Source organism: Maylandia zebra, linkage group LG2, assembly GCF_041146795.1.
Source record: "Maylandia zebra isolate NMK-2024a linkage group LG2, Mzebra_GT3a, whole genome shotgun sequence".
Taxonomy (NCBI): Eukaryota; Metazoa; Chordata; class Actinopteri; order Cichliformes; family Cichlidae; genus Maylandia; species Maylandia zebra.
Genome location: NC_135168.1, coordinates 18,170,713 through 18,195,610, shown reverse-complemented (window position 1 = coordinate 18,195,610; position 24,898 = coordinate 18,170,713). Strand labels below are relative to the sequence as shown.

The 24,898-nt window shown below is 40.8% G+C and overlaps 1 protein-coding gene across 2 annotated transcripts in view; it reads right to left on the bottom strand.

The window, feature by feature from the left end:
• afg2a (AAA ATPase AFG2A) overlaps positions 1-24,898 on the bottom strand; it is a 108,868-nt gene that overhangs the window by 47,594 nt on the left and 36,376 nt on the right. For both annotated transcript variants that reach the window (XM_076889797.1, XM_014408562.3), the window contains exon 15: positions 23,283-23,409. In XM_076889797.1, the coding sequence (XP_076745912.1) occupies positions 23,283-23,409 (127 nt within the window). The remainder of the gene's footprint in view (positions 1-23,282; positions 23,410-24,898) is intronic.

Sequence of the window (24,898 nt, the reverse complement as noted above, 5' to 3'; positions counted from 1 at the left end):
CTCAAAAAACTGTTTGTTACAACCAAGGTACGCAAAGAGCATCTCTGAATGCACAGCACACCGATCCTTGACGCATATGGGCTACATATGAAGACCACACCAGGTGCCACTCATGCCAACTAAGAACAGGAACCCGGGGCTACAATTCACAGGCTCACCGAATGTGGACAGTACACGTACCCCTGGTCTGATAATTCTCAATTTCTGCTTCAGAATTTGAAGTAAACATCACAATAGTATAAATCAATCTCTCCTCGAAATAATAGTTTAGGCTCTTGGTGTTAGTGTAATAGGATAGGGGATATTTTTTTGGCACACTCTGTTCCACTTAGAACCAACTAAGCACAGAGATTTCTTAGCAAAACAGGTTCTCAAAGTAGTTTCCTCATTCCATTGAGGGCTTAATTATTGGTAAACCCGGACTAGTTCAAATTGTTTCTTGTAAATACCACTGGTGTTACTTTGTGCTATCAAATAAACAGACCATCAAGACATCATGGATCAAACAGAAATTCCAATACGCTATGATGTATCAGACCATGGAAATAAAGGTTGTCGGATAGCTAGGTATCTGAAAGACCAGTCTTGATTTACAAAAAAAATAATAGGAAAGAATTGTTGGCAGCTTACTTGCTTTACTGAAAGCAACAGTGGAGAACACACAATGGGTGGCCTGTCTTTGGGTGCTAGCAAGCGAAGCCTTCAAACCAGACAGACGACACAACACCTCCAGCATGCATGCAAAGATTTCAGCTGCTAAAAACTATAGTGACAGAAGGTTTGATAACCCCTGGTGAAGAATCCTAAAGACAGAAAACATTGATGACTTAGTTTCAATCAAGGCTGTATTTACTTGTGTGTCATGTACTACCATTTAATGAGTCCTGCACACTTAGGTTAGTTACAGTGTCACAGTGTTTAAGCTCATTTAATCAAATCTTGCACTCTTACTCTACATGAGAGTTTTTCATATTGGGGCGACCTGTGCTACCAGTTGAGTTTTCACATTCAGATTCAAGCAGATTCAATGACTGCAAGCTTGGGGTCACAGGAGTGCCATATGTCAAACTAAGTGCTTCCTGAGGTTAGCCAGGTGCATACACAAAGTCAGTGTCAACTTTAAATCATGTTACTAAATGCCATAATGCATTCCATTTGAATGTAAGAAGAGAAAGAGTGACTATAAACTCAAAGAAATTAGCACCACATAGATTATTCAAGTCATTTACTTAATTCTCTTAACCAGTCGAGTAACATAGCCCGAAAACATGCAATTCAATTGAATCCCTTGTTTGTTATTTTTCCATCTTGTTGATGACATTATACTTAAGTGGCAAACACCAAAAGCAGCTTGAAACACAAATATATTTCACAACTATTTGGTGAAAGCAAGCATTACAGGAAAAACCTATCAGGAATTTAATATTGGTATATGCGGTTTGGTTTGATCTTTACATGCCTAATTGGAAGTGTTATTTACAAATCAAGATTCCCTGTCCCGAGGCTACAGTGGAGGCAGTTTGCACAAGTCAATCAGCAGATTGCTTAAACAGCATACTGCGCCACTTGAGGCAAATATACCAAGAACAGCTTGCTCAAAATGGAATACATAATTTATAACACATGTGTTATAAATTTTATGTTTTCCATGTAAATTTTAACAGATACTATCCAACTTATCTACTCTGCTTTATCTTAAACATTGTCTAAATCCACATTATTACAGCTTACCATATATGGTCCTACAGTATTCATGGAACTGCATATAAAAGATTAACATAAACAGAGCACTCTGGCCATCGCCAGTCTGGTTTCTTGAAACTGCTAAACATGCTAAATGCCACTATGAAACATGAGTTTGCACACATATGGTAATCACAAAGACTCCCCCAGAGCATATTTTGCTTTATGTTCTACTTAACTATCAATGTGACTATAATTTACCAAATAAACAGCATGCCGCATTAAATATGACTTTAAACTAGTGACTGAGTTCATAAATATATTAGAGAACTATTACCAATCTTCATGAATTTAGTTAGCAGTAGGAGAACTTTTCTATGTAATTCTATATAGTCACTCTTCCATTAAATAGTATTGCCCAGTTTATTTGTAGAAAGAAATAGAAGTGAGTTTCACAGCCAAAGGGCAAAGTGCATCATAATTTTTTATCTTGCCAGGGAATTTTAATAATTCACATCTTCCTCTCGCACCCCCTCCCCTCTAATCTCATCTATCCAATTCCCATCCTCTTTGATGGTAGTACACTGGCATAGACACAGGGGGTGGGAGTTGCTGTGCAGTTGGAGGGCCTGGTCTTGGAGCCCATAGAGACCTAATTGGTGCCCCCACCCACCGTCACCACCAATACTACTAACCCCCAGAAAACCCCATCCCCTCCTCCCCATCTCTTCTATGGTGTTTATCCACTAATTGGGCCACTTCCTGAGACAGAGGCCAAACAGGGAAGAGAGGAATGCATGGCAAAAGGCCACTCAGACAAGCTAGCGTCAGGGTTGGGGGGGTGGGGGTGGGATGGAGTGAAGAGGGGAGAGTACGGAGATATATAGGCGCAAAAGACAGCCTAAAACGGACTCTCTCTCTCTTTTCTTTTACTTGGAGGAGGGTGGAAGCACACACCCCTGTTTATGACATAACATTTCATACTCCACATGAGCACTTCCTGGCACAACAGCTCAGTAGCTAACAGTTAATAGTGAGTGCTGGCTGCATGCAAGCCTTTGTATTGCGACTTCCACCCTGCACTCTCACTACTGAACAGTGGGACTGATGGGGGGGAGAAGCACATAAGTCACTAGACTGACAAATGGGATGGTTCATGCTTGTTTTTATCCAGGTTGACCATCTATGTGCTTGGTTCTGTTTGATGTACGAGCCCTTTGAAGTTGGCCTGCAGAGTCTATTGGTGTTTTCCTGGGGTTAGAAGTTGAGCCCCTGCAGCATTTAGGTCTTTTCAGCCCAGTTAAGGGATGCCAGATGAGTATCCCCCCCCCCAGTCCCATGACACCGTTTTCTGTATGCTATATGTGAAGGGTTACCCGGGCCACCAGGGTGTTCTCCATTTATCAGAAAACGTGGAAGAAAACCAGAAAGGCTGCATTTCCTCAAAAAGTGGAGAAGGCCGTCTGCTTCAAACGCAGGTGGCCTGAAAACAGGTTTTAATTCTTTACAAAGTCTCCCTCCGATACGTTACCATCAGCTCTTCTGGAGTTACCAAGTTATACTAATTATACCAAAATAAGCAATGACCTAGTCTTTATGAAAATCACTAATGTAGTTTGAACCTCGTTTCAAATATTCTGTAATTCAACAACAGGCTGAGCATGAATATGCATCTCCGTGTCTGAAGATTGGGACAGTCAAAGGTATCTTTCTGACTCGTGCTGTCACAGCATGCTGTTTTATGTCACAAAACCATGAAACCACCAAGCCACAGTAAAATGTTACATTTGTTCTTTGCATAAAAAAAGTACAATGTCGTCATCTAATGCCATCGATACTTGCAATCAGATAGTTCTGAGAAGAGTGATCAGAGTGAATTTAAAGACCTGGTGATAGCACATAGGCAAAAAAAGGTCATATGGTGGCCATTTAAACAGGGAAGACTGAAATGCAGCTGGACTGGTGAGAATGACTCTGAATAAACACTCCAGACTCATCAAGAGGAGGGGAGGAGGTGGAGGTAGGGAGGGAGGCAGGGGGCCAGACACAAACCTCTTCCTGTTGTCCTAAATAGCTACAATCAAGGGAGTGTTATCTCCCCCCAAACTTCCTGCCCTATCAGCTCATGGGGACTCTGAGAACAGGGAGAGCCAGCTGGTCATAGAGCAAACATGGTGTTACATCACTGGAGGCCACTGACAAGAGACTGAATAGTGATGAAAGATGCATATTTCGGTTGCAGGCTTATCAGACATTTCTAATGACATTTTCCTAAGGCCAGAGGATCTTTAAATTCCAAGAGGATTTCAACAAATACCGTACAGTTCTCGGAGTAGAAGGAAAAAGCAGCATTAACTACATTAAAACATTCATTTGAGCATGGATTTCTATTAAATTAAACACGTTTACCAGTGAAAATTAGAGACATAAAGTAGAGTTGCTTGTGTCACTACAACATAGACCAATTTGTTTAAAAAGTACATTCATATTCTGTACAGGGATATCAAACATTTTAAAAAAGTCAGAGTGGGAGGTAGAAAAAGAGAAGCCATTATGAGCACAACTGCAGGAGGTGTGTGACGTTTGGCTGCTATCCTTAGTCTATTGGCAGATGTGATCCAGTCTGCAGGTGGCGTGCAACAGCCCCGGTATTGGCCAATGGCACTCCAAAACAGGATGTCTGAAACTCCCCAGGCTTGGGACTTCCTCTCCCGGAGCGCCACGGCCTAGAGTTCAGCCAGCTCCCAGCTCAGAGGAACGCATTACAGATCTGGCACGTGAAACAGTCTGCTGCTCACAACTCAACTCAACCCCACCCCCCTCCCTTTCTCTGGCCCAATCCCCTCTCTAACAATTTTAAACTACAGAAATAGTCCCCCTGGTGCTTTTCCAGAGGAAAGAGCTCTTTTTCTATTTGCTCAGTTTGCGTCAGTGAGGGCATCAAGAGTGCACCCTTTACCCTGTTAATGAAACTAGGCCTCGGCAGCCAACGTACCAAATTAAACTCAGTGGGCCTTTCCAAAACAGCAGAAAAAACAGAGACCTTGACGTGAACCTTGATAGCCCTGACATAGACCACAAAAGACTATATTGTTCACTTGTGGATATACACATCATTTATGACTATAAAGAACACGCAGGACTCCCAAAAGAAACTTTTTAATGATCCATATTTGTGTGCATCACAAAGTGTTCTGGATCACAAACACTGGATTTTATTTATATTACCATGCGGCCACAACTTCCTGTTTGTTAAAAGATAATATGTTGCTTGCAATATCGCTGGGCTTGTAAACTGTCAATTTCTGGCAAAGGTTTGAAAGACATAAATACCACCCCCCCGTACTAGTACTTCTCTGCTGCAACTGCGCATTACTGGATAACACTAAAGGGGGAACGTTAGCTTAAAAGAGCAACTACTACTGGGGAAAAAAGGCCAATCTGAGAAGTTAGCAACATCCTCTGTCCCTTTACATAAAGGCATGATTTCTTCAGTATCTCCCTCTGTGCCACCTACCCATTTGGATCCCAGTGACTTCATTAAGATGGCACGTTGATTGCCAATGTGGTTTCAATCTCACCAAAACAGTACATAAACCCCGCAGGAAATGCAGCTGGGTGACAGACTGTCCTAAAATAAAGAGAGTTAGAGAAACAAGGAGTCCGGGTGTGTATGTGGGGCTGAGGAAAATAAAACAGATGTGAGGCGACGCAAAAGAGGTGGGGGCATGATTAACGATGCCGACACTTTGAAGACAGGAATACACCTGGCGACCATCTTGTCTCCGTGGGCCCTGGACAGACGGGAATGCTTTAGTGTGTAGGAATTAGGTCCTACTCATCTCCCAGCTTTAGCACGGAACCACCGGCCAGATGGGGACTAAGCCAGGGGGATTGCAAAGGACTCAACGAATGAGACCCAACTGCTGGCTCAACCAACTGCTCTGCTGATTTGGCAGCTTACTTACAGAATGATGGATAGTATGCTAGTCTGTCAGCTAGTTCACTTCCCTTATTGACTATGATTGTGTTAAATCCAACCATACGACTGCACTAGGGAAGACTAATGAAGTGTCTTGTGTATTTTCCAGAAAGGATACTGTACACTTCCTGGCTTTGCAGATCCACAAACACCCATTGTTTTATAGTACCTTGCAAACAATAAATATCAGGCACCTGAAGGCGCTCCTGTCTGCATAATCCTAAATATACAAGCGTAAAAGCCTCGACAGGAGGATCACACACACACACACACACACACATTCTTCCCAAAGCCATTTTCTATACCTAAGCACCTTGTCCAACTTTTGCACGCACCATCAAGCTGGCTCTGATGGATGACTCAGAGTTCAAAATCTTACCCACAGACTGGAGTAGTCAGGGACTGAACCATCAACCTTCCAATTGGTAAACGACCTACTCTAACTTGTGAAACTATAGCTCATGAGGTAAAGGCTTGTAAGGTGTGACAGGGAAAGTGTCAACACAAAGCTACATTTGAAGCTAAAAATGGCCTGCGGCACTATTAAACCTAATGAGTGGGTGGACGTGAAGAAGATGGGACTGTTATTGTGGCACGAACATCGTGTCTCCTCCTTAGGTTGTCTTTGTAAATAATTAGTCTGGTAGTCAAGCAACTCCACAGCAGACCCTGAGGGCTAAACAGCTAGCAGTGTTGTCATTACTATGTTCTCTTTGAAGACACCAAAGATGGAGTCTGACCATTCGCTATGCTTTTCATGCCATATCTGAAGACGCCCAGGATTGCTTCTGGTGACAAAGCACTAATAATGAATACTTTGGTGTGCTTGATGAATGCCTGGGGAGCCGAACTTTGACATGAGGCAGTTTTCGACAGGATATATGCTTCCATTCTTTGACCTGATTGAAACACAGAGATCTTATTTCACTTGGAACATATCTTGTATGTGCAATACTAGAAACACAAATACAAAGCAGACAAACTCTAAAAAAGAAACAAAGAAAGAAAGAAAGAGAGAAAAAAAGAAAGAGTGCATAAAAACAATGGCTCAAAAAACTAAAAAAGCACATACATACATATAAAGAGTAAACGAGAACTAGAAAAGTCAACAGAAAAAGATTTTTTTTTTATAATATTCCAGTTTTCAGTTTTTTAAATGACACCTCAGCATTAAAAGCAATTTGCTACATGAATGAATAAAGCCTTTATCACATTAAATAATGTACTGCATTCTATAGAGTTTCTGTGCACTTTCCCTAGGCAAAAAAAACCAAAAACTTCTCTTTGCATGAATTTGAACAAGTTTATACAGGTATCCTGACAAATTTAGTTAAATTGATGTTCAACATCCTGAAAATGAATTAAGCTACATTAAAATGTCCACACTGACACTTACAAAAACATTCAGTAATGGCAGCTGGCTGAAGAAAGAACATAGGAGAGAACAAGTAGTCCATGCATGTGTCATGACCCGGTCTCTATAAATATACAGACGGTGGGCCAATACCCACAAAACATGCCACAAGAAAGAATGGTCCTTTGCAGCGGGTGCAGTGGAGAAGGCAGCAGCGAGAGCTGTGCTCCAAGCAGGTTCCAAATCAGCACTTGGGGAGAGCAAAACACATGTTAGCTATGTTATGGTTAGAATTAGCATCCCTGGCTTTCAGCGGATGTGGGTTTGATCCCTTTGGCCTCCAGGCTCAATCAAGTCAATCTAAAATTAGTGGGCTGCCTCTTTTTTCCGGAAGACAGATAATTCCCCGTTGATTGTGGAGAAGGAAAAACATTGAGAAAAGCAAACATGGTAAGAAATGTGGAGAGTGGGCGACTTCACAGCATGAACGCAGCACAGTTACGGTGTCTCTAAAATAGTGACAGGTGCAGTGACCAGCTGTTGCCAATAAACATATTCATACTAAAACAGGAACGGGAAAGCTTTGTGTAAACGTTTAAAGCACCAAGTATTTATCGGTGTGGGCATAATGTCTGTAATATCAGGGAAATGAATGCTAAAACTAGTTTATACGACTCAGTCACTTTGTAAATGGTAAAAATGGAGGGGTGCTGCAAGGGCAATTCCAAATGGTGCTGTAGGGTGGAAACTGCCAAGAATTTATCTGGAACTGGGCAACTCATCAATGGGCTACTGTGACTATGACCAAGGAAAAAGGACACAGTCAACTGTGTTTATATCCTTCAGCAGTGCCCCTACTCTGAACAATGTGGCAAAGCCCATACTGGCGTGAAAGGCAAATAAGGCCTTCTGGCCACTAATTACAGAGGGGCGCTGGGACCGTTAGCTCCAACTGTTTCAACATGCAAATCACATCCAACTTGGGGGCAGTTGGCTTCTTAGAACACAACTGTAAAACAAGGCCTGTTTACTTGCTTCTGATTTGCTTGAGCCCTTGCTTTTTGTGGAAATGGTACAGGGGTCAGTACTCAACAAACGTCATAAACGTAAAAAGTGAGACGTAAATGTAAGCTCTTATTTTGTAATCTGCAGGTTAAAGGTTTTGGCCAAATTAAAAGAAAAAAAAAAAGCTGCCTTCTGCGTATCTGCCTGGCTGTATTTCAACATATTTGAAAGTGAAAAACACTAAATGATACAGCCCCAAAGTAAGCATTAGTTATCACTGGACTATGAAGAGCTACACTCGCATCTCATTAGTATGCATAAAATAATACATGGGAAAAGAAAAAAGGAAAAACAGCAGCCTTGGCTGCTGATGTCATTGGATTCTCAAGTGTTTTTCTGTCTCTCAAAAAGAGGAAAACTGACACAAGAAATATGTTGTGCTGTGCTATCCTGTTTTGTACATTTCCTGAAATCCAAGGTGTAGGGTACAGGAAAAATCCAGTTCGAGAGAGAAGGTCAGCCTTCAGCATTTGAGGTCTGGAAAAACCATTAGTTGGAATGGAAGGAAAAAGATGAGGTCTAAGTTATTTCCTCTCTTTTTCCCTTTTCTCTCCATCATTTGAGAAAAAAATGGGGTGGGAGGGGTGCCTTACTCCCCTTTGAGTGTCATCGTGCTGAGAAGGAAGCCACGATAAGAGGATTCAGGACAAACTTGTATATTGTGACAGAACGGGGCAACTGAATGCTTGATATATAGGTTCTTGCTTTGCTGTCTTAGACGTCACAAAAAATGCCTAGTATCCTGAACATGTGAATGAATACCTAAGTAAAGGCTCATGTACGCTGGTTGTATAACAGCTTAAGGTGGAAAGTTCCCATGAGGTGTTAAATAATCACCTGTAAAACAATGAGAAGAATTGGAAACAGGAAGCTAAGCTTTATATAAATCTGGAGAAGGCACTGCATCACTTTGCCTTTTCAGTCAATAATAATGAAATATTTCAGGCTTTTCATGAGATTGCCAGGGAAATATATGAATGGATTTATTTGTATTATATTTTATTTGACACACTTGTCAAGTTTACGTGCAAAAGAACAAGACATATCTGCGTATCCTCATTTTACACACAAAAAAAGCACAATGACAAGTGCTCTCAGTCACTGCCAAACGAACACCATTATTCTGGAAGCATTTTGCAAATACTGGCCGCTGCCTTTTGTGGGCCCACTGTTCAGAACAACCCTGTGGCTTTCCTCAGGTGCTCAACATTTCCCTGCAGCTTTCCAAAGCAAGCGTATTGGTTAACCACCCAAACCACTCGAGCATAATGCAATCTCCAATTCACAACACACAAAATGTATTGGCAGCATTCCACTGAACCTAATCCAGGAAGTGGAAACATTTCTCCAAACAGACTCTTGTTGAAAACTTCTAATGAATGGTTTCTCATCTATTCTGAATGATGTAGAGTCTTAAAGATTTTTCCAAATTTCCTCAGTTTCTCTCTCTCGTTCTTTTTTTGTTTTTGTTTTCCTCATTCCAACCTACCAACAAGAGAGAGGGGAAGACGGACAGAGCTGCCTCTGTGCACAAGGACTTTCCAAACACAGAAGGCAGCTGTGCTGGAATGTGCAAGCTCTGAAATTATGGCCCTGGCCATTGCTAAAGAAAATAAAATTGATGCAACCTGTAGAGCATGCAGCTTTTAATTAGTGGCTTCCGTCTCCTAATTGGTTGCTCTCCGTTTCCCTCCGCCTTAATTCGGGATCGGACCAATTGACCATGCTGCATTTAGTTTGCTGTGTTTGTCTTGAGAGAAACCACACACTGTAATCAAGACACAAAATGAGCATTTTCAAGGGCAGCACAAGCAAGTGGGTGCAGAAAACAGTCAACCCCATTCCTTTTCAGTTTTCCCCGTCTTTAAAGAAATACGTTTGTATGGATTGTGAGACCAACTGGAGGAAAAGCCTCTGGATTATGTTGCGAATGTTAAGTCGTGCAAAAGGAAAAGGAAGAAAAAGCCCCAAACTACACTTAAATTCTTAGAGATCATAAAAAAGAAGAAAGATATTTTTACATTTTAAAACACCAACATGTAAAATGTCATTTGGAATCTTTATATACTTCTGTTTCATTATTATACAACTCTGTAAACTGTATGCAGCACATGCATGTACCCCACTGATGCTCCATTCATGTGGAAGCTGAGTCCTTATAATGGTTTCTGGAAAGTACATTAACTGAATGCAAAAGTTTACCCATTACCTAACAACTGAGTCATGTTTATTGCATGCAACAAAAGCTAACTGTGAGTAAAAACACACAGATCACAAAGCCAAAGCTTACTGTGGTATGTTTATTGCGGGGTATGTGGTCTTTAAATGGTTTTTGTATCAAAGCGTAGACGAGTAAACGCTCCCCATGTAGCTTTCCATTCAAGGTGTGTGGGTGAGTAATGAGACTCAAGTAAGCCAGAGCTGGACATCTTACTTTTGTCATATGTTGATTTGCTTGACACGTCCGAGGTGGTAAAAATGGCTTAAAAGCATCATCGGCTAACACAGAAATGAGGCTATGGATGGCTGACTCCAAAATATTTTTGATTTGATAACACAAATGAAATCTTTTCCAAAACAACTACTGCTGGACTTTGAGTATACTGGAGAGATAAGCGTGGGACACAACCAGAAAAAAAAATAAAATAAATGAGGACACAGGAAAAGGAGATAAAAGCTGGGAAAAGAGCAACCGTTTGGCTGCTGACGGCTTACAGCCGAGCTTCAGGGAGCAATCATTTGAGGGTCAGGGACAGGTCTGGTTGCCTGGCACTAGTGGATTCACACTCGCGCACACACACACACACACACACTCCCTGTGTCATCCTCTCTCATCTTTACCATTTCCGCTAGCCAACAAACACATTTCCTTTTTACAGGGGAAACTTCAGGAAATTCAACTCTGCACAGAAAAGCTGTTTTCCACACAACAGTAATGAGAGCAGATTTGAAAAAATTTTTAAACTGAAAAATGAGTAAATGACATCAGAATTATTTAAATTACTTCTGTCACTTCTGGCATTTCCAGGCATTTATTACTTAACTGAGCGTATCTGGTATGATTGTTTGCATGTATTTCCCCATGAGCTGGAATAGCTGCAAATTGCAACAAACACATAATTCTATTTCTGCAAAGCAAAGAAGCAAAGAGCTCTGTTAAACATCTGAGGGCAAAGATAATTCCAACATCTAGCAGTGAAATAAGACACTGACAGATGTAAGCAGTGCCTAATTTATGAGGGGCAAAAAATAAAGGAGGTTAAGGGAGGTGAATGGGGAGGGGGGTACACAACTGGATATGTAATAAAGGTGATAGCGATATGTGACACAAAGACGAAAGATATGGTGCTAAAGAATTCAAAGAAAGAGTTGAAGCTTCCTCCATTCTACTTTCTTTTTGTGACCAGTAGGTTTAATGGTCAAACATCCTTCTCTCTCTCTCTCTCTCCTGTCTGTTTACAATTACCGTACCGCGAATGAATCTTCCACGAATGACTGCTCAACTGGCAGCCCTTACTAGCCAGGAACAAGGGAGCTATTAGCAGAGGAACTGAGGAAGGAAGGAAGAGAGGAAAGCCAAAGGGAAGGCAGTCCAGCGCAGAGGCCCAGGGAGGGAGAGGATGAGAAGGGAAGGAGGGAGGCAGGGAGAGAACAAGGGGTAAGGCTTAAAGGACAGAGGGAGGGAGATGGGGAAGCAGTGCAGAGGGATCGGTGGTCTTTAACAGCAAAGAGGGGAAGGGCAATGGTGAAGGAGGGCTCATCTCCCTGAGGCTGTTCAACAGACGTAAAGATCCAAAACAAAGAGAAAGACGACGAGGAGGTGGAAGGGACTGCTGCATCCCTCTCATCCTAACCCACCCATCTTCCCCCCACCAGCAAGAAAAGGAGATGAAAGAGATTAGTTCTGGGGTCTGCCCTGAAGGGACAGTGGACAACCTCTGAAATTATTTCATTTCTCAGGCAACAGGATTTAGAATGGGACCTCCCCATGGCCCTTTGACACGAGAAATACATGAGAGCATTTTGTGGGTGGGACATTCTCTCAACCTGCTCCACCCGCAGTTCGACCCAAGTCAAGGGTTTTTTGGGCCTAACAGTGCTTCTGGGGACATCCTGACAGTCATAATTTACTTTGACTTCAGAAATGACAAGGTGGGAAAAGAAAGCACTGTTACCCTTTTTTGGAACACCTTCTGTCTCCCCCCTCTCGTCCCCTCTCTCACACACGCACACACACAACAAGGTGCAATCCCAAACCTAAGATACAGCCAGCCTTTCACACGGTCATTCATCAAAGAGCTGGTGAAAGAGGAAATGAGGTGACACCCTGCCATCATCCTCTTTCCGATGCATCTGCCAAGTCCTTGCAGCAGGAACACAAGGCCTCAAAGCCCTCAGACATTTTTTGTCTCACTTTATTACTGTGTCTCTGTACCTGACGTCATGGACCAGACATATTGCAGCAATTATAAAACAGAAAAAAAAACTATACTTACAATTAGAAACGGATTTATTTCCAGTTTGCAAAAGACACAGGCCACTCTTCTCCTCACTTAATGTTACATATTGAAAAGCACAATGCAAAGACAATAGATAAAAGTCACAAGCCACAGAGATAAGTGGTTTAAATCTTTCAAAACAAAAAAAGGATACTGTTGCGACACTGCTTATGTTTAAGTCAACTGGTGTTCAAAGTAATAATAATGGATTGCATTTATATAGCGCTTTTTGGGGCCCTCAAAGCGCTGTGCAATTCCACTATTCATTCACTCTTACATTCATACACTGGTGGAGGCAGCTACAGTTGTAGCCACAGCTGCCCTGGGGCAGAGTGACAGAAGCGAGGCTGCCATATCGCGCCATCGGCCCCTCTGACACTTCACCAATCGCCTACTGGTGATGGGTAGGTGAAGTGTCTTGCCCAAGGACACAACGACCGAGACGGGGCTCGAACCGGCAACCTTCCGGTTACAAGACGAACCGCCAACTCTTTGAGCCACGATCGGCCTGACCAATGAAAGCTCAATCAGCACCTATAGAGCCAAACAAAACATAATGTTGTAATCCTAATATTAGCTAATTATGTCCAACACGAAAAAGAGAAGCTGTTGAGACCGTAAACCATCAAAAAGCAACCGCAAGCTAGACTAATACTAATATATTGTGGCTGCAGTATAAGGAAACACAACTCCTGCTCTGACAGCCAAATGGTCATCCTCACAGAAAGGTCTGATGGGACTGATTCCATTTCATCTACAATGGGTAACCTAATCCCGATGAAGATGACTGAACCCGACAGAGGATATACATTGGGATACCATTACTCCGTTGGCCTCTCCAGTGCGCCTCTGAAATGACTGCACTAAATAATAGTCCGTTTGTTTAGCCATTCTCCTAAACAAGGCATTGGACCTGTTGAGGTGAAAGGGAAAAGAAAAGAGAGCACAAATCTGCTTTTTATCACAGGAAACCCAGGGTAGCTCCCTTAACCAAACCCCCACCTCCTCCAATCTTACACCTTATCCACTTGTAAGCGTCTCTTAATGTGGTGTTGGGATCCCCGGAGCAGAGAGCCAGGCTCAGGGGGCTTCAGCAGGGGATATTTGAAACATACAAAGAGGGTATTATTTGTTGCAACCCCCTGTTGGCCCCCTACCAGCTCCTATTTTGTATGTGGGTCTGACTGTATCCTGATGGTGGTGAATGATGACTCCTTCTTACTCCATGTTTCTTACACACGCTAGAACAAGATCAAGTAGGCTCGCCAACTTTCCAGATGGATCTATATATATCTATATCTCTCTCTCTCTCTCTCTCTCTCTCTCTCTCTCTCTCTCTCTCTCTCTCTATATATATATATACATATATACATATATATATATATATATATATATATGTATATATATATATATATATATATATACACATACATATATATATACACATATATATATATATACACATATATATATATATATATATATATACACACATATATACACATATATATATACATATATACACATATATATATACATATATATATACACACATATATATACATACACATATATACATACACATATATACATACACATATATACATACACATATATATATATATATATATATATATATATATATATATATATATATATATATATATATATATATATATATATATATATATATATATACACACATATATATATATACACATATACATATATATATACATATATATATATATATATATATATATACACACATATACATATATATATACATATATATATATATATATATATATATATATATATATATATATTTTATTGACATACTTACATATATATTGGTCTCTATATACTTTATACTTTTTTTAAATGAGATGCTTTTTACATTTAATTTTAATGCCTAAACAATGACTGTGGTGTATCTATGTGTCCATAAGATTAAATCATACTGTTGTCAGCATATTCCATTTCATGTTTCCCCAAAAAACTTCCCATAAACTTCAGTGTTTTCCTGCTGAATATTTTATTGGTGTGTGGGTGCGAGTGCCTTCTTGCAGGCAGCCTTGAAAAATGATAAACGATCCAGGAAGGCTTCCTCGAATATACATTACGCCTACTATGGTTATCAGATGCCAAAAAAGTAAGATTTTACAATTCTCTAAAGCCTTCACAGTGACAGTCGTCCTGTTTTTTGTTACAGGCAACACAGGATACGCTTCATATCGCTGTAAGCTACCAAGCCCTGTGTGATAGCATGCATTTGCTCTGTCATGGCGAATGACACTGCATTTTTAGTCAAAGCTCTCACTGTTGGCATACCACGCTGTGCCGAGAAACTGGCCCCATTCGAAGGGACTATTTTAGATTAGTTTATTTGTCACTCAGAATTTAGCCTGGAAGCACAACATAGCTTATCTTATTGCATTTAAACTAAGCTAACGTAATATGAACCTATGCATTTGGATTAGTCGGCATAACAAAAACTCAAGTAAATTTGAATCCTTGCTGAAATCACGTAGATGATGTTAGTTTGATATCTTTAAAAACATAAACAAACAAATAAATAATAAATTAATGTTAGGATGGAGCCAGATTCAATAAATGAGTGATTCTCATTCGTTTTGTTCCTTGTAGCTGACACTTGTCCAACCAGCTTGACAGAAAAATGTAGGCAGAGATTCCTTCAAAACAAATTTACTGGACAAAAAGTCTTGCGAACAAGATTCTTTCATGGTGAGTGTCCCCTTTAAATGTTGCATAAAAATTGTGAGTTTGTTTTTTCTTTTCTTAGTTTTCTTTAAGCCATCCAATCGAAGGATTTTTTTGTAATTAAAGCTGAACCACTTGTTGGTTAAAACACCAACATTCCATGGTTCCAGTTTAAATTTTCATTTTTCATAAACTACTCCTTTTATGTGGGTGCTGCAGCCTGCTGGGAACATCGACTCTTTCACTCTCATCAGAGCTGTAAAGTCACTCGTCAGAGGTTTTTAAAACTTATACAGCCGACTCATTGGCAGGAATGCAATTACAAAAAAACAAAGCACCTTAGCTAAGTTCTCAACTGAAAGATTTACCTGTTGCCTGATAGCAAAACAACAAGTCACAGCTGCACTGCAAGACAATCAGCCACAACAAAAAAGAGCATCCCTCTGACTGATCCAACCTTGCACACCGACAACTGGTTTCATAAATGTTTGCGATGTTTATCAGACACAAATAGCAGAACCTGAAAACAAACATTTACACAAGGACACGCTAGTTACTGACGGACTTGAAAGTGGCCCTTAATTGTGCGCTTATAAAGCTCACGGGTGAAGAAGAACACGGATAAACCCTTCTCTCGTGGTGTAAATTCTACAGGAAAAACAGAAAACGAACAAATGAATTACTGCACAAGACAGAAATACTAAACTGCGAAAGAGGAAAAAAAATATGCAAGCTCTTCAGCAGTGCAGCAGGAGAGGGGTTAGGAGTAGCGTTTATGAGAATAAACGAGATTTCCTGAACTGAGAGCATTCCAAGGGCGCCGGTGGTCTCGGCTTGCCAAAAGGCAAGACGACACATGCTGGAGATGTCTGCCAGGTAGCAGAGCACAAAGAGCCCTCATTTCCTCCCTACCCCTCCCTTACTCCCTCCTTTCCACCCCACGCACACCTCCCTCTCCCATCCTCATGTCTCTTTTGCTTTTGCTCAATGCCAACTGCAGGAAGAATATTTAAAAACACACACAAACCGAGATGTGTTGGATAAAAGCAATACCACAAAAAACAAGCAATGTCTCACTAAATATTTGAATTTTATGTTTGTAAGTGTGTGAATATGAGAAATATGTTGCCTTTTACCAGAAAATGAATTTTCTTTGCAGAAAACTTGCGTCTAGGCTTGGATAACCAAATTGTGGCCCTGCAGGATTTTTTCTATGTCTGGTTGGACTGGAGGCTTTTTTGTGATGATATTCTTGGATGCACACATGTGTAAGCTGACACTAATACAGCCCTTGAAGTTTGATACTTGCCTGGGGATCCTGCTCCCCCAGTGCCCAAACACACAAACACACACACACGCAGCTTCCCAGAGCTCATCCATGCCTCGGTGGTATCTCATTTCTTGTTTGCAAAGACATACTCGCACACTTTATTTTGCAGGTTAGCAGTTTTACTAACCTGCAGGTCAAAACTCTCACTCTGCATTCTCATTACCAAATCTTGGAAACGTTACCGGGACAGGAAAGAGCGATTCTCAAACAGCGAATCATACCAAAAAATAGAATAAGTGGTAAATGCAACAAAAAAACCCTTATCTCTACATGAAAACAGCATTTTGAAGCACAGCTATCAACAGCTCAGCTCGGCTTCAGTAGGACACTGAACTGTGGCAGCAGGGCTCTATTCAGAACTGTGCAGTCAGGAAAAAACAGTGAATAAGCTCTAATCCTTTAAGACAGCACCAATAGAGATTCCATCATGCTTGGCTCGTCACGAGAGGAGAGCAAAGCTTGGGAGATGATAACGTCAGGCCAACACAAAATAAAATATGGCCTGTTTTGACTGCCTGGCTTATAGTCGGTCTTTTAGCTAAGGGTAGTTTCCTGTTGAGTGGAGGCATGGCTCAGGTGGAGGTTTCTACTAAAGAAAAGGCAAAACAAAAGGTATTCACAGAGAGAAACTGAGGATCCTCCGATGCCCTGTTGTGAGGCCACATAACAAAGACTGAAATGTTTTGAGTGTTCAAGAGAGGCTTTCGATACTTAAGTGAAGAAAGCCTTAATGTACAGTCTTTATGGAAGAAGGAATTAAGAGGTATTCATAAGAGCCAACACAGAGAAGCAAAAGCACAGCATGGTTCAGACGTATGCATTTCAAAAGCTTTTCATTAGGTTACTTCACCTTTGAGTCAGATTAGCCATGAAAAAATCAAAAATAACCAGTTAAATAATTCATTTGACTGAGAGAAAAATATAATAATTCACAACAATTTGGATTTCAGATGCTGCTGATATGTTTTAAGGTAAAAAAGTTCCCTTAAAAAGGAAAACGGGCTAACAACAGAGCAAAATTGGCCTAAGGAAGCCTGTGATACCTTTAGAATCTCTGGTAAAAGAAGACATTTTCAACTGCTTCCTTATTTCCCAAAAGGTCGCCATAACGGACGGATCTGCATATTTGATTTGGCACAAATTTTATACCAGATGCCTTCCTGATGATTTCTCTGGGCTTGGAAACCACACTGAGCGCAGTGACCCCCTGAGCCCGGGTTTTGTGTCTCCTTCCTGAATTGAAACCAGGACTCTTTTATGTGCAAGGCAACCATTCAAAAGCTCCAGTATAGTTACTAAATGTACCTTGAGGTGGGTTTCCATGATTAATATGGAATTTGGCCATTCACACTTAACTGGCAGTCTAAAAATGATCAAGGGAAATATAAACATTTACGGTTTCTAGATTCGCAGAGACGATGATTTGCAGTCGGCATATCTACCACTGTCACGAATGCAGATTGCAGTTATTATTAGATAACTTATTTGATGCTTTTTCATTTCATGAGGTGGGAGATTCTACCATTTTGGTTCGCTAAACAGGTGATAACAAAAGCATAAACCAGCACAATGACCTGCACAGATGAATGGAAAGCCACAACAGACACAGAAGCACTGAATGCAGCAGAGAGGAGGAGAGGGGAGGAAAAAAAAAATCAAAGCTACACTTAACTAATGCCTGAATATTTAACAAGTGGCCCACTAATTACAGTCTGGTGGAATTCATCTGTGATTACAATTAGCAACATCCAGACTGGCTGGGAAAACACTGGCAGATGTTCAGGCTGCTCGAACTGGCGTGATGTCAAGTGTTTACTTTGTATGACTCCTGCTAAAGCCCGGTAGGCCACAGAACGGCTTAATGAATGGACTTTGATCAACATGCTCCATATACTTGGTCAAACCTAGGGCCAGGTGCACTGATATACACATGAAATGAGAATATACTTTTTCTTTTGATCTGATTACAAAATACAAATGTTTAACTTTGTGGATCTTGGATTAGAAAGGACCACAGATTCTACAAAAACATAGCTACAATTATGAATGAATAAAAAGTTACACATTTATAAGGTCAGTTACGGTACTACAAGAGCACAGAGATTCATGTGTCCTCATGTTTCCAGTGCCAGACATCATGTGGTATGACTTTTTGGACCAAATCAAAAAACTCTAGGCATAGCAGTTACATTAATTTATAGAGACAACAGTGCACAAAGCATCATCATTACATGCTTTTAAATAATATAACAAGTACACTACTCCTTCCACCCTAAGCTCATTTTTATGTGCCAAAATGTATTCTGTGTCACATAAAACATGTGACTGTTACCAGCCACAGAAGGAATTTACTTTATAACATTAAAGGCTTCTTACACGATCCTTTAAGCACCAAAGGCGTTTTAACACTTTTGAACATTTTCATTTCTTTACTTTAAAGTAGGATCGACAAGTTTTGAAAAGAATTGTCAAGAATCTTGGCCCGTGTCAGTTTTGGCCCCATCTCCTGTTCAGAAGCTACACTACAGCACAGAAGACTTTGAGAAGGAGGAGTCCGTAAACATGAGAGGGCAGAAAATCGAATACATAACGGTTAGTGACTAAAACACACTGTGATCTGGTGGGAAACAGGTTTCAAACGCTGGAAAATGTCAACAACAAAAAGGCTCGATGACAAATGGATGCCACTGGGACGCTGTGTACTCTACTTGTGACTCAACGGATCATTTTTGAGTCATAAATAATCTTTGGGTTTTTGTAAAATAGAAAGAGGAATCTGGTGTAGGTGGAAATTTGTAAGTTGCTGGGTGCACCAACACAATACTTATAAAATATAAATATTAAAAACACTCTCATGTCTAATAATAGCAGAAAGTGTTGACTTGTTGAAGGATAAACTCACCCACTGTAATTTCCCCTACAGTACTGAACAGCAACGTAGACATGCTGCCCTTTCAATTCTAATTCTGCTGCCTCTGTTTTGTTGTGGCCCCTTGTTCAGATAAGAGCCCAGTTGGTAACTTCTGGTCACAAACAAAGACCCATCTGCTAGCAATCTTCTCCACTGTAAGTAGCCCTGCCTCCTGATAGCATGGATAAAGCCTAGCACACATTAGGGCAAACAAATGGGCTTTTCAGTGAAACAACAGACCAACACTATCTTTCTGAGACAAAAGTAACCCATGGGTTCACAGCAAAGACAAACTGTAATGGGGAAAAAAAACTATCAAAGCATCATTTTACCGACTAGAAAAGGGGCTTCTGGTTTGTGAGTGTGTGTTTGTGTGTACAATAAACAAGATGGACAGCTGCTCGACAAACAGAGTGACAGGGGGTTCTTCCTACTAGATCAGCCTGGATAAATATTCCTGGTGGTGCTAATCAATCACCACAGCTCAGTCATAGTGGGTCAGAGGTGGGCCTGGGTGATTGGCGCAATACAAAGGAAAGAGGAAGTGGGAGAGTTTTTTTTTCTTCTTAAGCTGGAGGGGGCAATGGGGGTAGGATGGTGGTGTTTGGTGACACGTCATCATGACTGCTTTATGACATTTCTTACACAGACCCTTTTCGTGCATGTTTGGGACAAGAACAGGCTGTCCCCGTTTGTATGTTTTTTTGACAAGGTAATAATGCACATTCACTTTATTCATGCTGGGTGCTTGGGGGCATGTGGTTAGATATCTACGGAGTTAAGCATCAGGTTACGGTATAAGATTTCTGAAGGGTTTATGATTGCAGTGTACCTATGGCACATATTTAACACAGAAACATAAATCCACTGTTAGGCTTGAGAATCAAATCAACTGCAGGCATCTACAGTTTAACTCCTAATAGTGTGTAAGAAACTGTATGCAAATATTAAGATAATCTGTTGTTTTATGATGAAGAAATGCAACACATACATGACAGTTTACTGAAAGAAAACAATGGAAAATCTAAATCTAAATATAGTAATCAATAAATTGGTCTTTGGTTAGGTAATTTCATAAGTAGCAGTAAGTAAGGCTGATTTAAACGTGTTAATGTCAACATATTTCTATACTAACCTCCTAGGACCTGGCATCCACATATGTGGACATCACATTTTGGGTTATTTAGACCAAAATACTCAAACACCCACTTACCAGGACATTATACTGCTTCTGTTCTATCTAAATTTAAACAAATGTTCTCATATGTGGAGCTCATTTTTCTTAGAAACAAAAATTAGGTAAAAAAAATAAAAAAAATAAAAAAATCTGGTAATTCTTTGTTTTTCATTCTTCAGGTCAAATATCCCAATCAGCTCAAATATCAAAGAGAAATAAAAAATGCATGCCGTGGAAGAGTTCGGGTCTTAGGAGGTTAATTTAAGTGAAATCATAAATCGTGGATCATTACAATCAGGTGTAAACTTACATTTTGTTTGACAACATGCTTTGATTATGCCATCATGACATGATATGCTAGAATCCTGCGTCCCATTTGCCTCGGAGCTCGGAGGGACATCACTCCCAAGTAAGGAAAAAGCAAAGAAAATCAGGATTTATTTTACTCCTTAGCAAAGTAAATCCATCCATTTGTGCATCTCAGAGCATCACTCTAAGAGCATTTTTAAGGAAAGAAATGACAATTTCATTTTTCCCAAAAGAGCTGATAAGAACCATGTGGGAATCTATATTTAAATGATTATATTTTTGCTAAACTGCCTCCTCAATATACACTTACCAAAGATGTGTTGCAGGTCTTTAACTGACTAAATGAAAAACATTATTTACACAGACATTAAATGGAGAGCACTAAAACAACCGGATAAAAAAACTAAAACCTAAAATGTTGTGTAGGAGCTGTTGAGAGATGGACAACAGCCCTGCTCCTTTCGAGCTAAAATAAACACCACTTTCCCCACTCTCTTTCTCTCGCCATCCCACTCAATCTGTCCGTCAAACAGCTGAGGCCCCCAGGAGGCCTCCACTGCACCTCTAACAGCCCACAATAACTTCATTGACACCAAGGCGTCCCATTAATCTTCATTTGTCCTATCATATCCTGCCATTGGCATGGAAATGTCTGCCCATCTCCGGCTTGAAGTGACAGACAGCGCCGGTGGTGGCGAATGAGCGGTAAAGAAGGGTAGGGTGTTAAAAAAGTAAGGGGTGAATGTGGGGTGCCTGTCTGTCCATTTGGCAGCTTCCGTTCCTCATTCAGATGACTTGAACCTATGAAAACACACACGTTACACATGCAAGCACGCACACACACTGTGTCGGGGGATACTGCCAGCAGGAGGTAATCTGATTTCTCAGCTGCACGGGGGACCACTTCCTGAGAGGGAGGCCAGCTTGTACAAGGACGCCTGGGGTTTCCCATCTGTGCACCCAGGGGCTTGATTCCCCCCCCCCCCCTTTTTTTAAATCTTTCTTTCTTTTAGACACACACATACACACTCTCACAGTTCTATGCTTAGTATGTTTCTTTAGCAGTGATACCACTAAAAAGCGTCTGAATTGAGACTGCAATCAGTTGTTGCTGAAATTTATTTTGGTTTTACCATCACCATAGTGATGGATCAATTTTCCACAAGTGGGCTGTTTGAGCAGCATGTTATCAAAAAGTCCTTACCAGTTTATAACAACTAATCAATATATAAAAAAGTGTATTGATCTGTTGATCCGTTGCTGGTTGGAGGAACAACAGCTTTATGTAATTTTCTTCCTGTTTACTTAATTCAGCAATATTTTAATGCTTGCCATGTTAAATTAGGACGTGATACCGTCTTTTAAAATGTGTAACATCAAAGTATTTTTTAAACTCAATATCGGAGGACACCCTACCGCAAAAAAAGCAGAAGAAAAACTGAGAAAGGGCTGCCTGTGCAGAAGCTTACAGAGCACGGCGACATTCTCCTTTCCTGTGTCCTTCTTGACAAGGCACAGGCTCAGTCTTTGATCAGCACTCAGGAAATTTCATTAAAACAGAGATGGGTGGATACCAAACACAGGTTTTGTGGAGAAAAGAGAAAGGAGGAGATAAAAACAGAGGGAGGCTAAGGGAGAAAAGACGGGAGTATGATCTTCAAATTGTCAAGGAGAGGAAGTAGAAATGACAATGAGACAAATGTTTGACCTTTACTGAGTTTTAAATTAAGCAAATTAAACGTAAAGGTAAAGTGGTTGTAGATGTTTAGCGGCTTGGCTTGAGCTCCCAATCACTAATGCTCCCAATCCCCGGAGGCTAAAATGAAACGAAGAATTTATTATATTTGATGACCTCATCATATTACAGCCTAATTTCTAATCAGATATGTGAATTGGTTTGGGTCAGAAAGAGGACAAAAAAAAATGCTTTGGCAGCAGTTATTCCACTAAAGTAAACTAAAAGGGTAGAAGCATGAAGGTAGATTGAGTTACTTAGAACAATTTATTATGGATGCAACTGAAACCATATAAAGTGCACCACGACGTACTAATGGCATCAGCATCCGAAGAGCAAGTCACAGAAGACGGAGCGGGGCAAGCGGCCTTTAACCTTATCAATCACGTACAACAAAGTAAGGGAGGGAGAGGAGTAGACAAGGGAGACAAACTAAACATCTCCTCAAGCTTATCAATCATGGACCAAAGAGGAGAATGGAGAGATGAAGACAGAGAGCCGGCGTCTGTTTACCTTATCGATCATGTCAGGCCGGTTGGTGGCAGCCAGAACGGTGACGTCTCTGAGCTGCTCGATGCCGTCCATCTCTGTCAGGAGCTGAGCCAGGACCCGGTCCCCCACACCACTGGAACCAGAGGAGCTGAAGGCATGGAGAAGCACAGAAGATAGATGAGCGAAAGAAGATGGAAAAGAGAGAAGAAAGCGATGTGTGGCTGGATGATTAAATGGATAACGGAGACAGGAAAGGACGTATATAAATTACCTCGAATCGGGTGAAAAACTTAATTATTGAATTACTGAGTGTTAAGTGAAGTACAGCTAAATGATGGATGGGAAGGGAGGAAGAACACCATGACCTGTAAAGGTATGAACGTGGAAAGGAGGAAATGCACAGAAAAGAAATACTCGGAGCAATGAGAGTAAAGGATAAGGGATAATGAAGTTACATGCGTGATGGATGAATGGGAAGATAAATGATCCAGATATGTAGAAGAATTCATCCTTTTTCTCTCAGGAGTGCGGTACAACACATGCTGAAAAACTTTATCATCCATCACAATATTTACAATTCTACATAATCAGGAAAATTTGCCAGTTCTTGAGTACTTGAAGGGAACATTTGACATTCGGCAAGCAGACACTTTCATTAGCACAATACTTCTTTCAAAAAAACTGGCAGCAAAAGCGAGCTCTCTTGCCAATGACGTATTAAACTGAACTCAAAACAAGGCAGCAGAAAACAGGCAATCCCTCTATAATAAAGCAGCTCTTCTATGGTTGTTAAATACGTCTCTTTGTTTGGACTTGTGAATATCTTGCCTCACCTGAAGTCAATGTGATGAAGAAGCGAAAGCCGATCTATGCAAATATTTCATGTAATTCAAAGGTAAACCAAAGTATTGAGATGCTCTACTGAAAATGAGTCAGAGAAGGGTAAAAGAAGGAAAGACAGGCTGTTCCCTTTCACCTAAATGGAGCAAAATTTAAAGATTGAGCAGCTTCCAAATGTTAAAGGGGTCAGTGAATGAGTAAGGTCAGCCATCTGAGGCTACCTGAACATCCAGGAACAGTTTTTACCAAACAAAACTTTATACATTGCAGTGACGGACCACTTCGTCCATTGCAACAGTGGGACAGAAGAACTGCATAATAGCAAATCGACAGCTGTATCGTAAAAAACAAAAAAAGCTCATCGTTGCATTAGTCACTGCATAACAAGGTGGTTATTTTCCATAACACAGTGCAGACAGCTATCCCTCCAAGCTCAAACACACACACACAGTCTCTGTTGACAGGGCCAGCGGAAGTGCCAGACGTCATTAGCACAGACAAGGCTGCAGAGGAACACAAAAGAGCTCTGTCACTGAGATATGAAGGGAGACAGAAAAGGGGGTGGGGGGAAGGGGGAGAGACAAAGTTTGGGCGAGGGGAGATGCCAAGGAAGCTGCAATGAATTGGGATGGCAGCTTGAAGAGAAAAGTAGCAAAGGCGCAAGATGAGAAAAGTTATCATGGGAAAATAAACAGAAAAAAGTCATGAGGAGGAGAAAAAGAGAAACTGAACAAAAAACAAGCTGAGGATGGGACGATAAAAACAAAACAGAGGGAAAAAAAAGGAAAACAGAAATA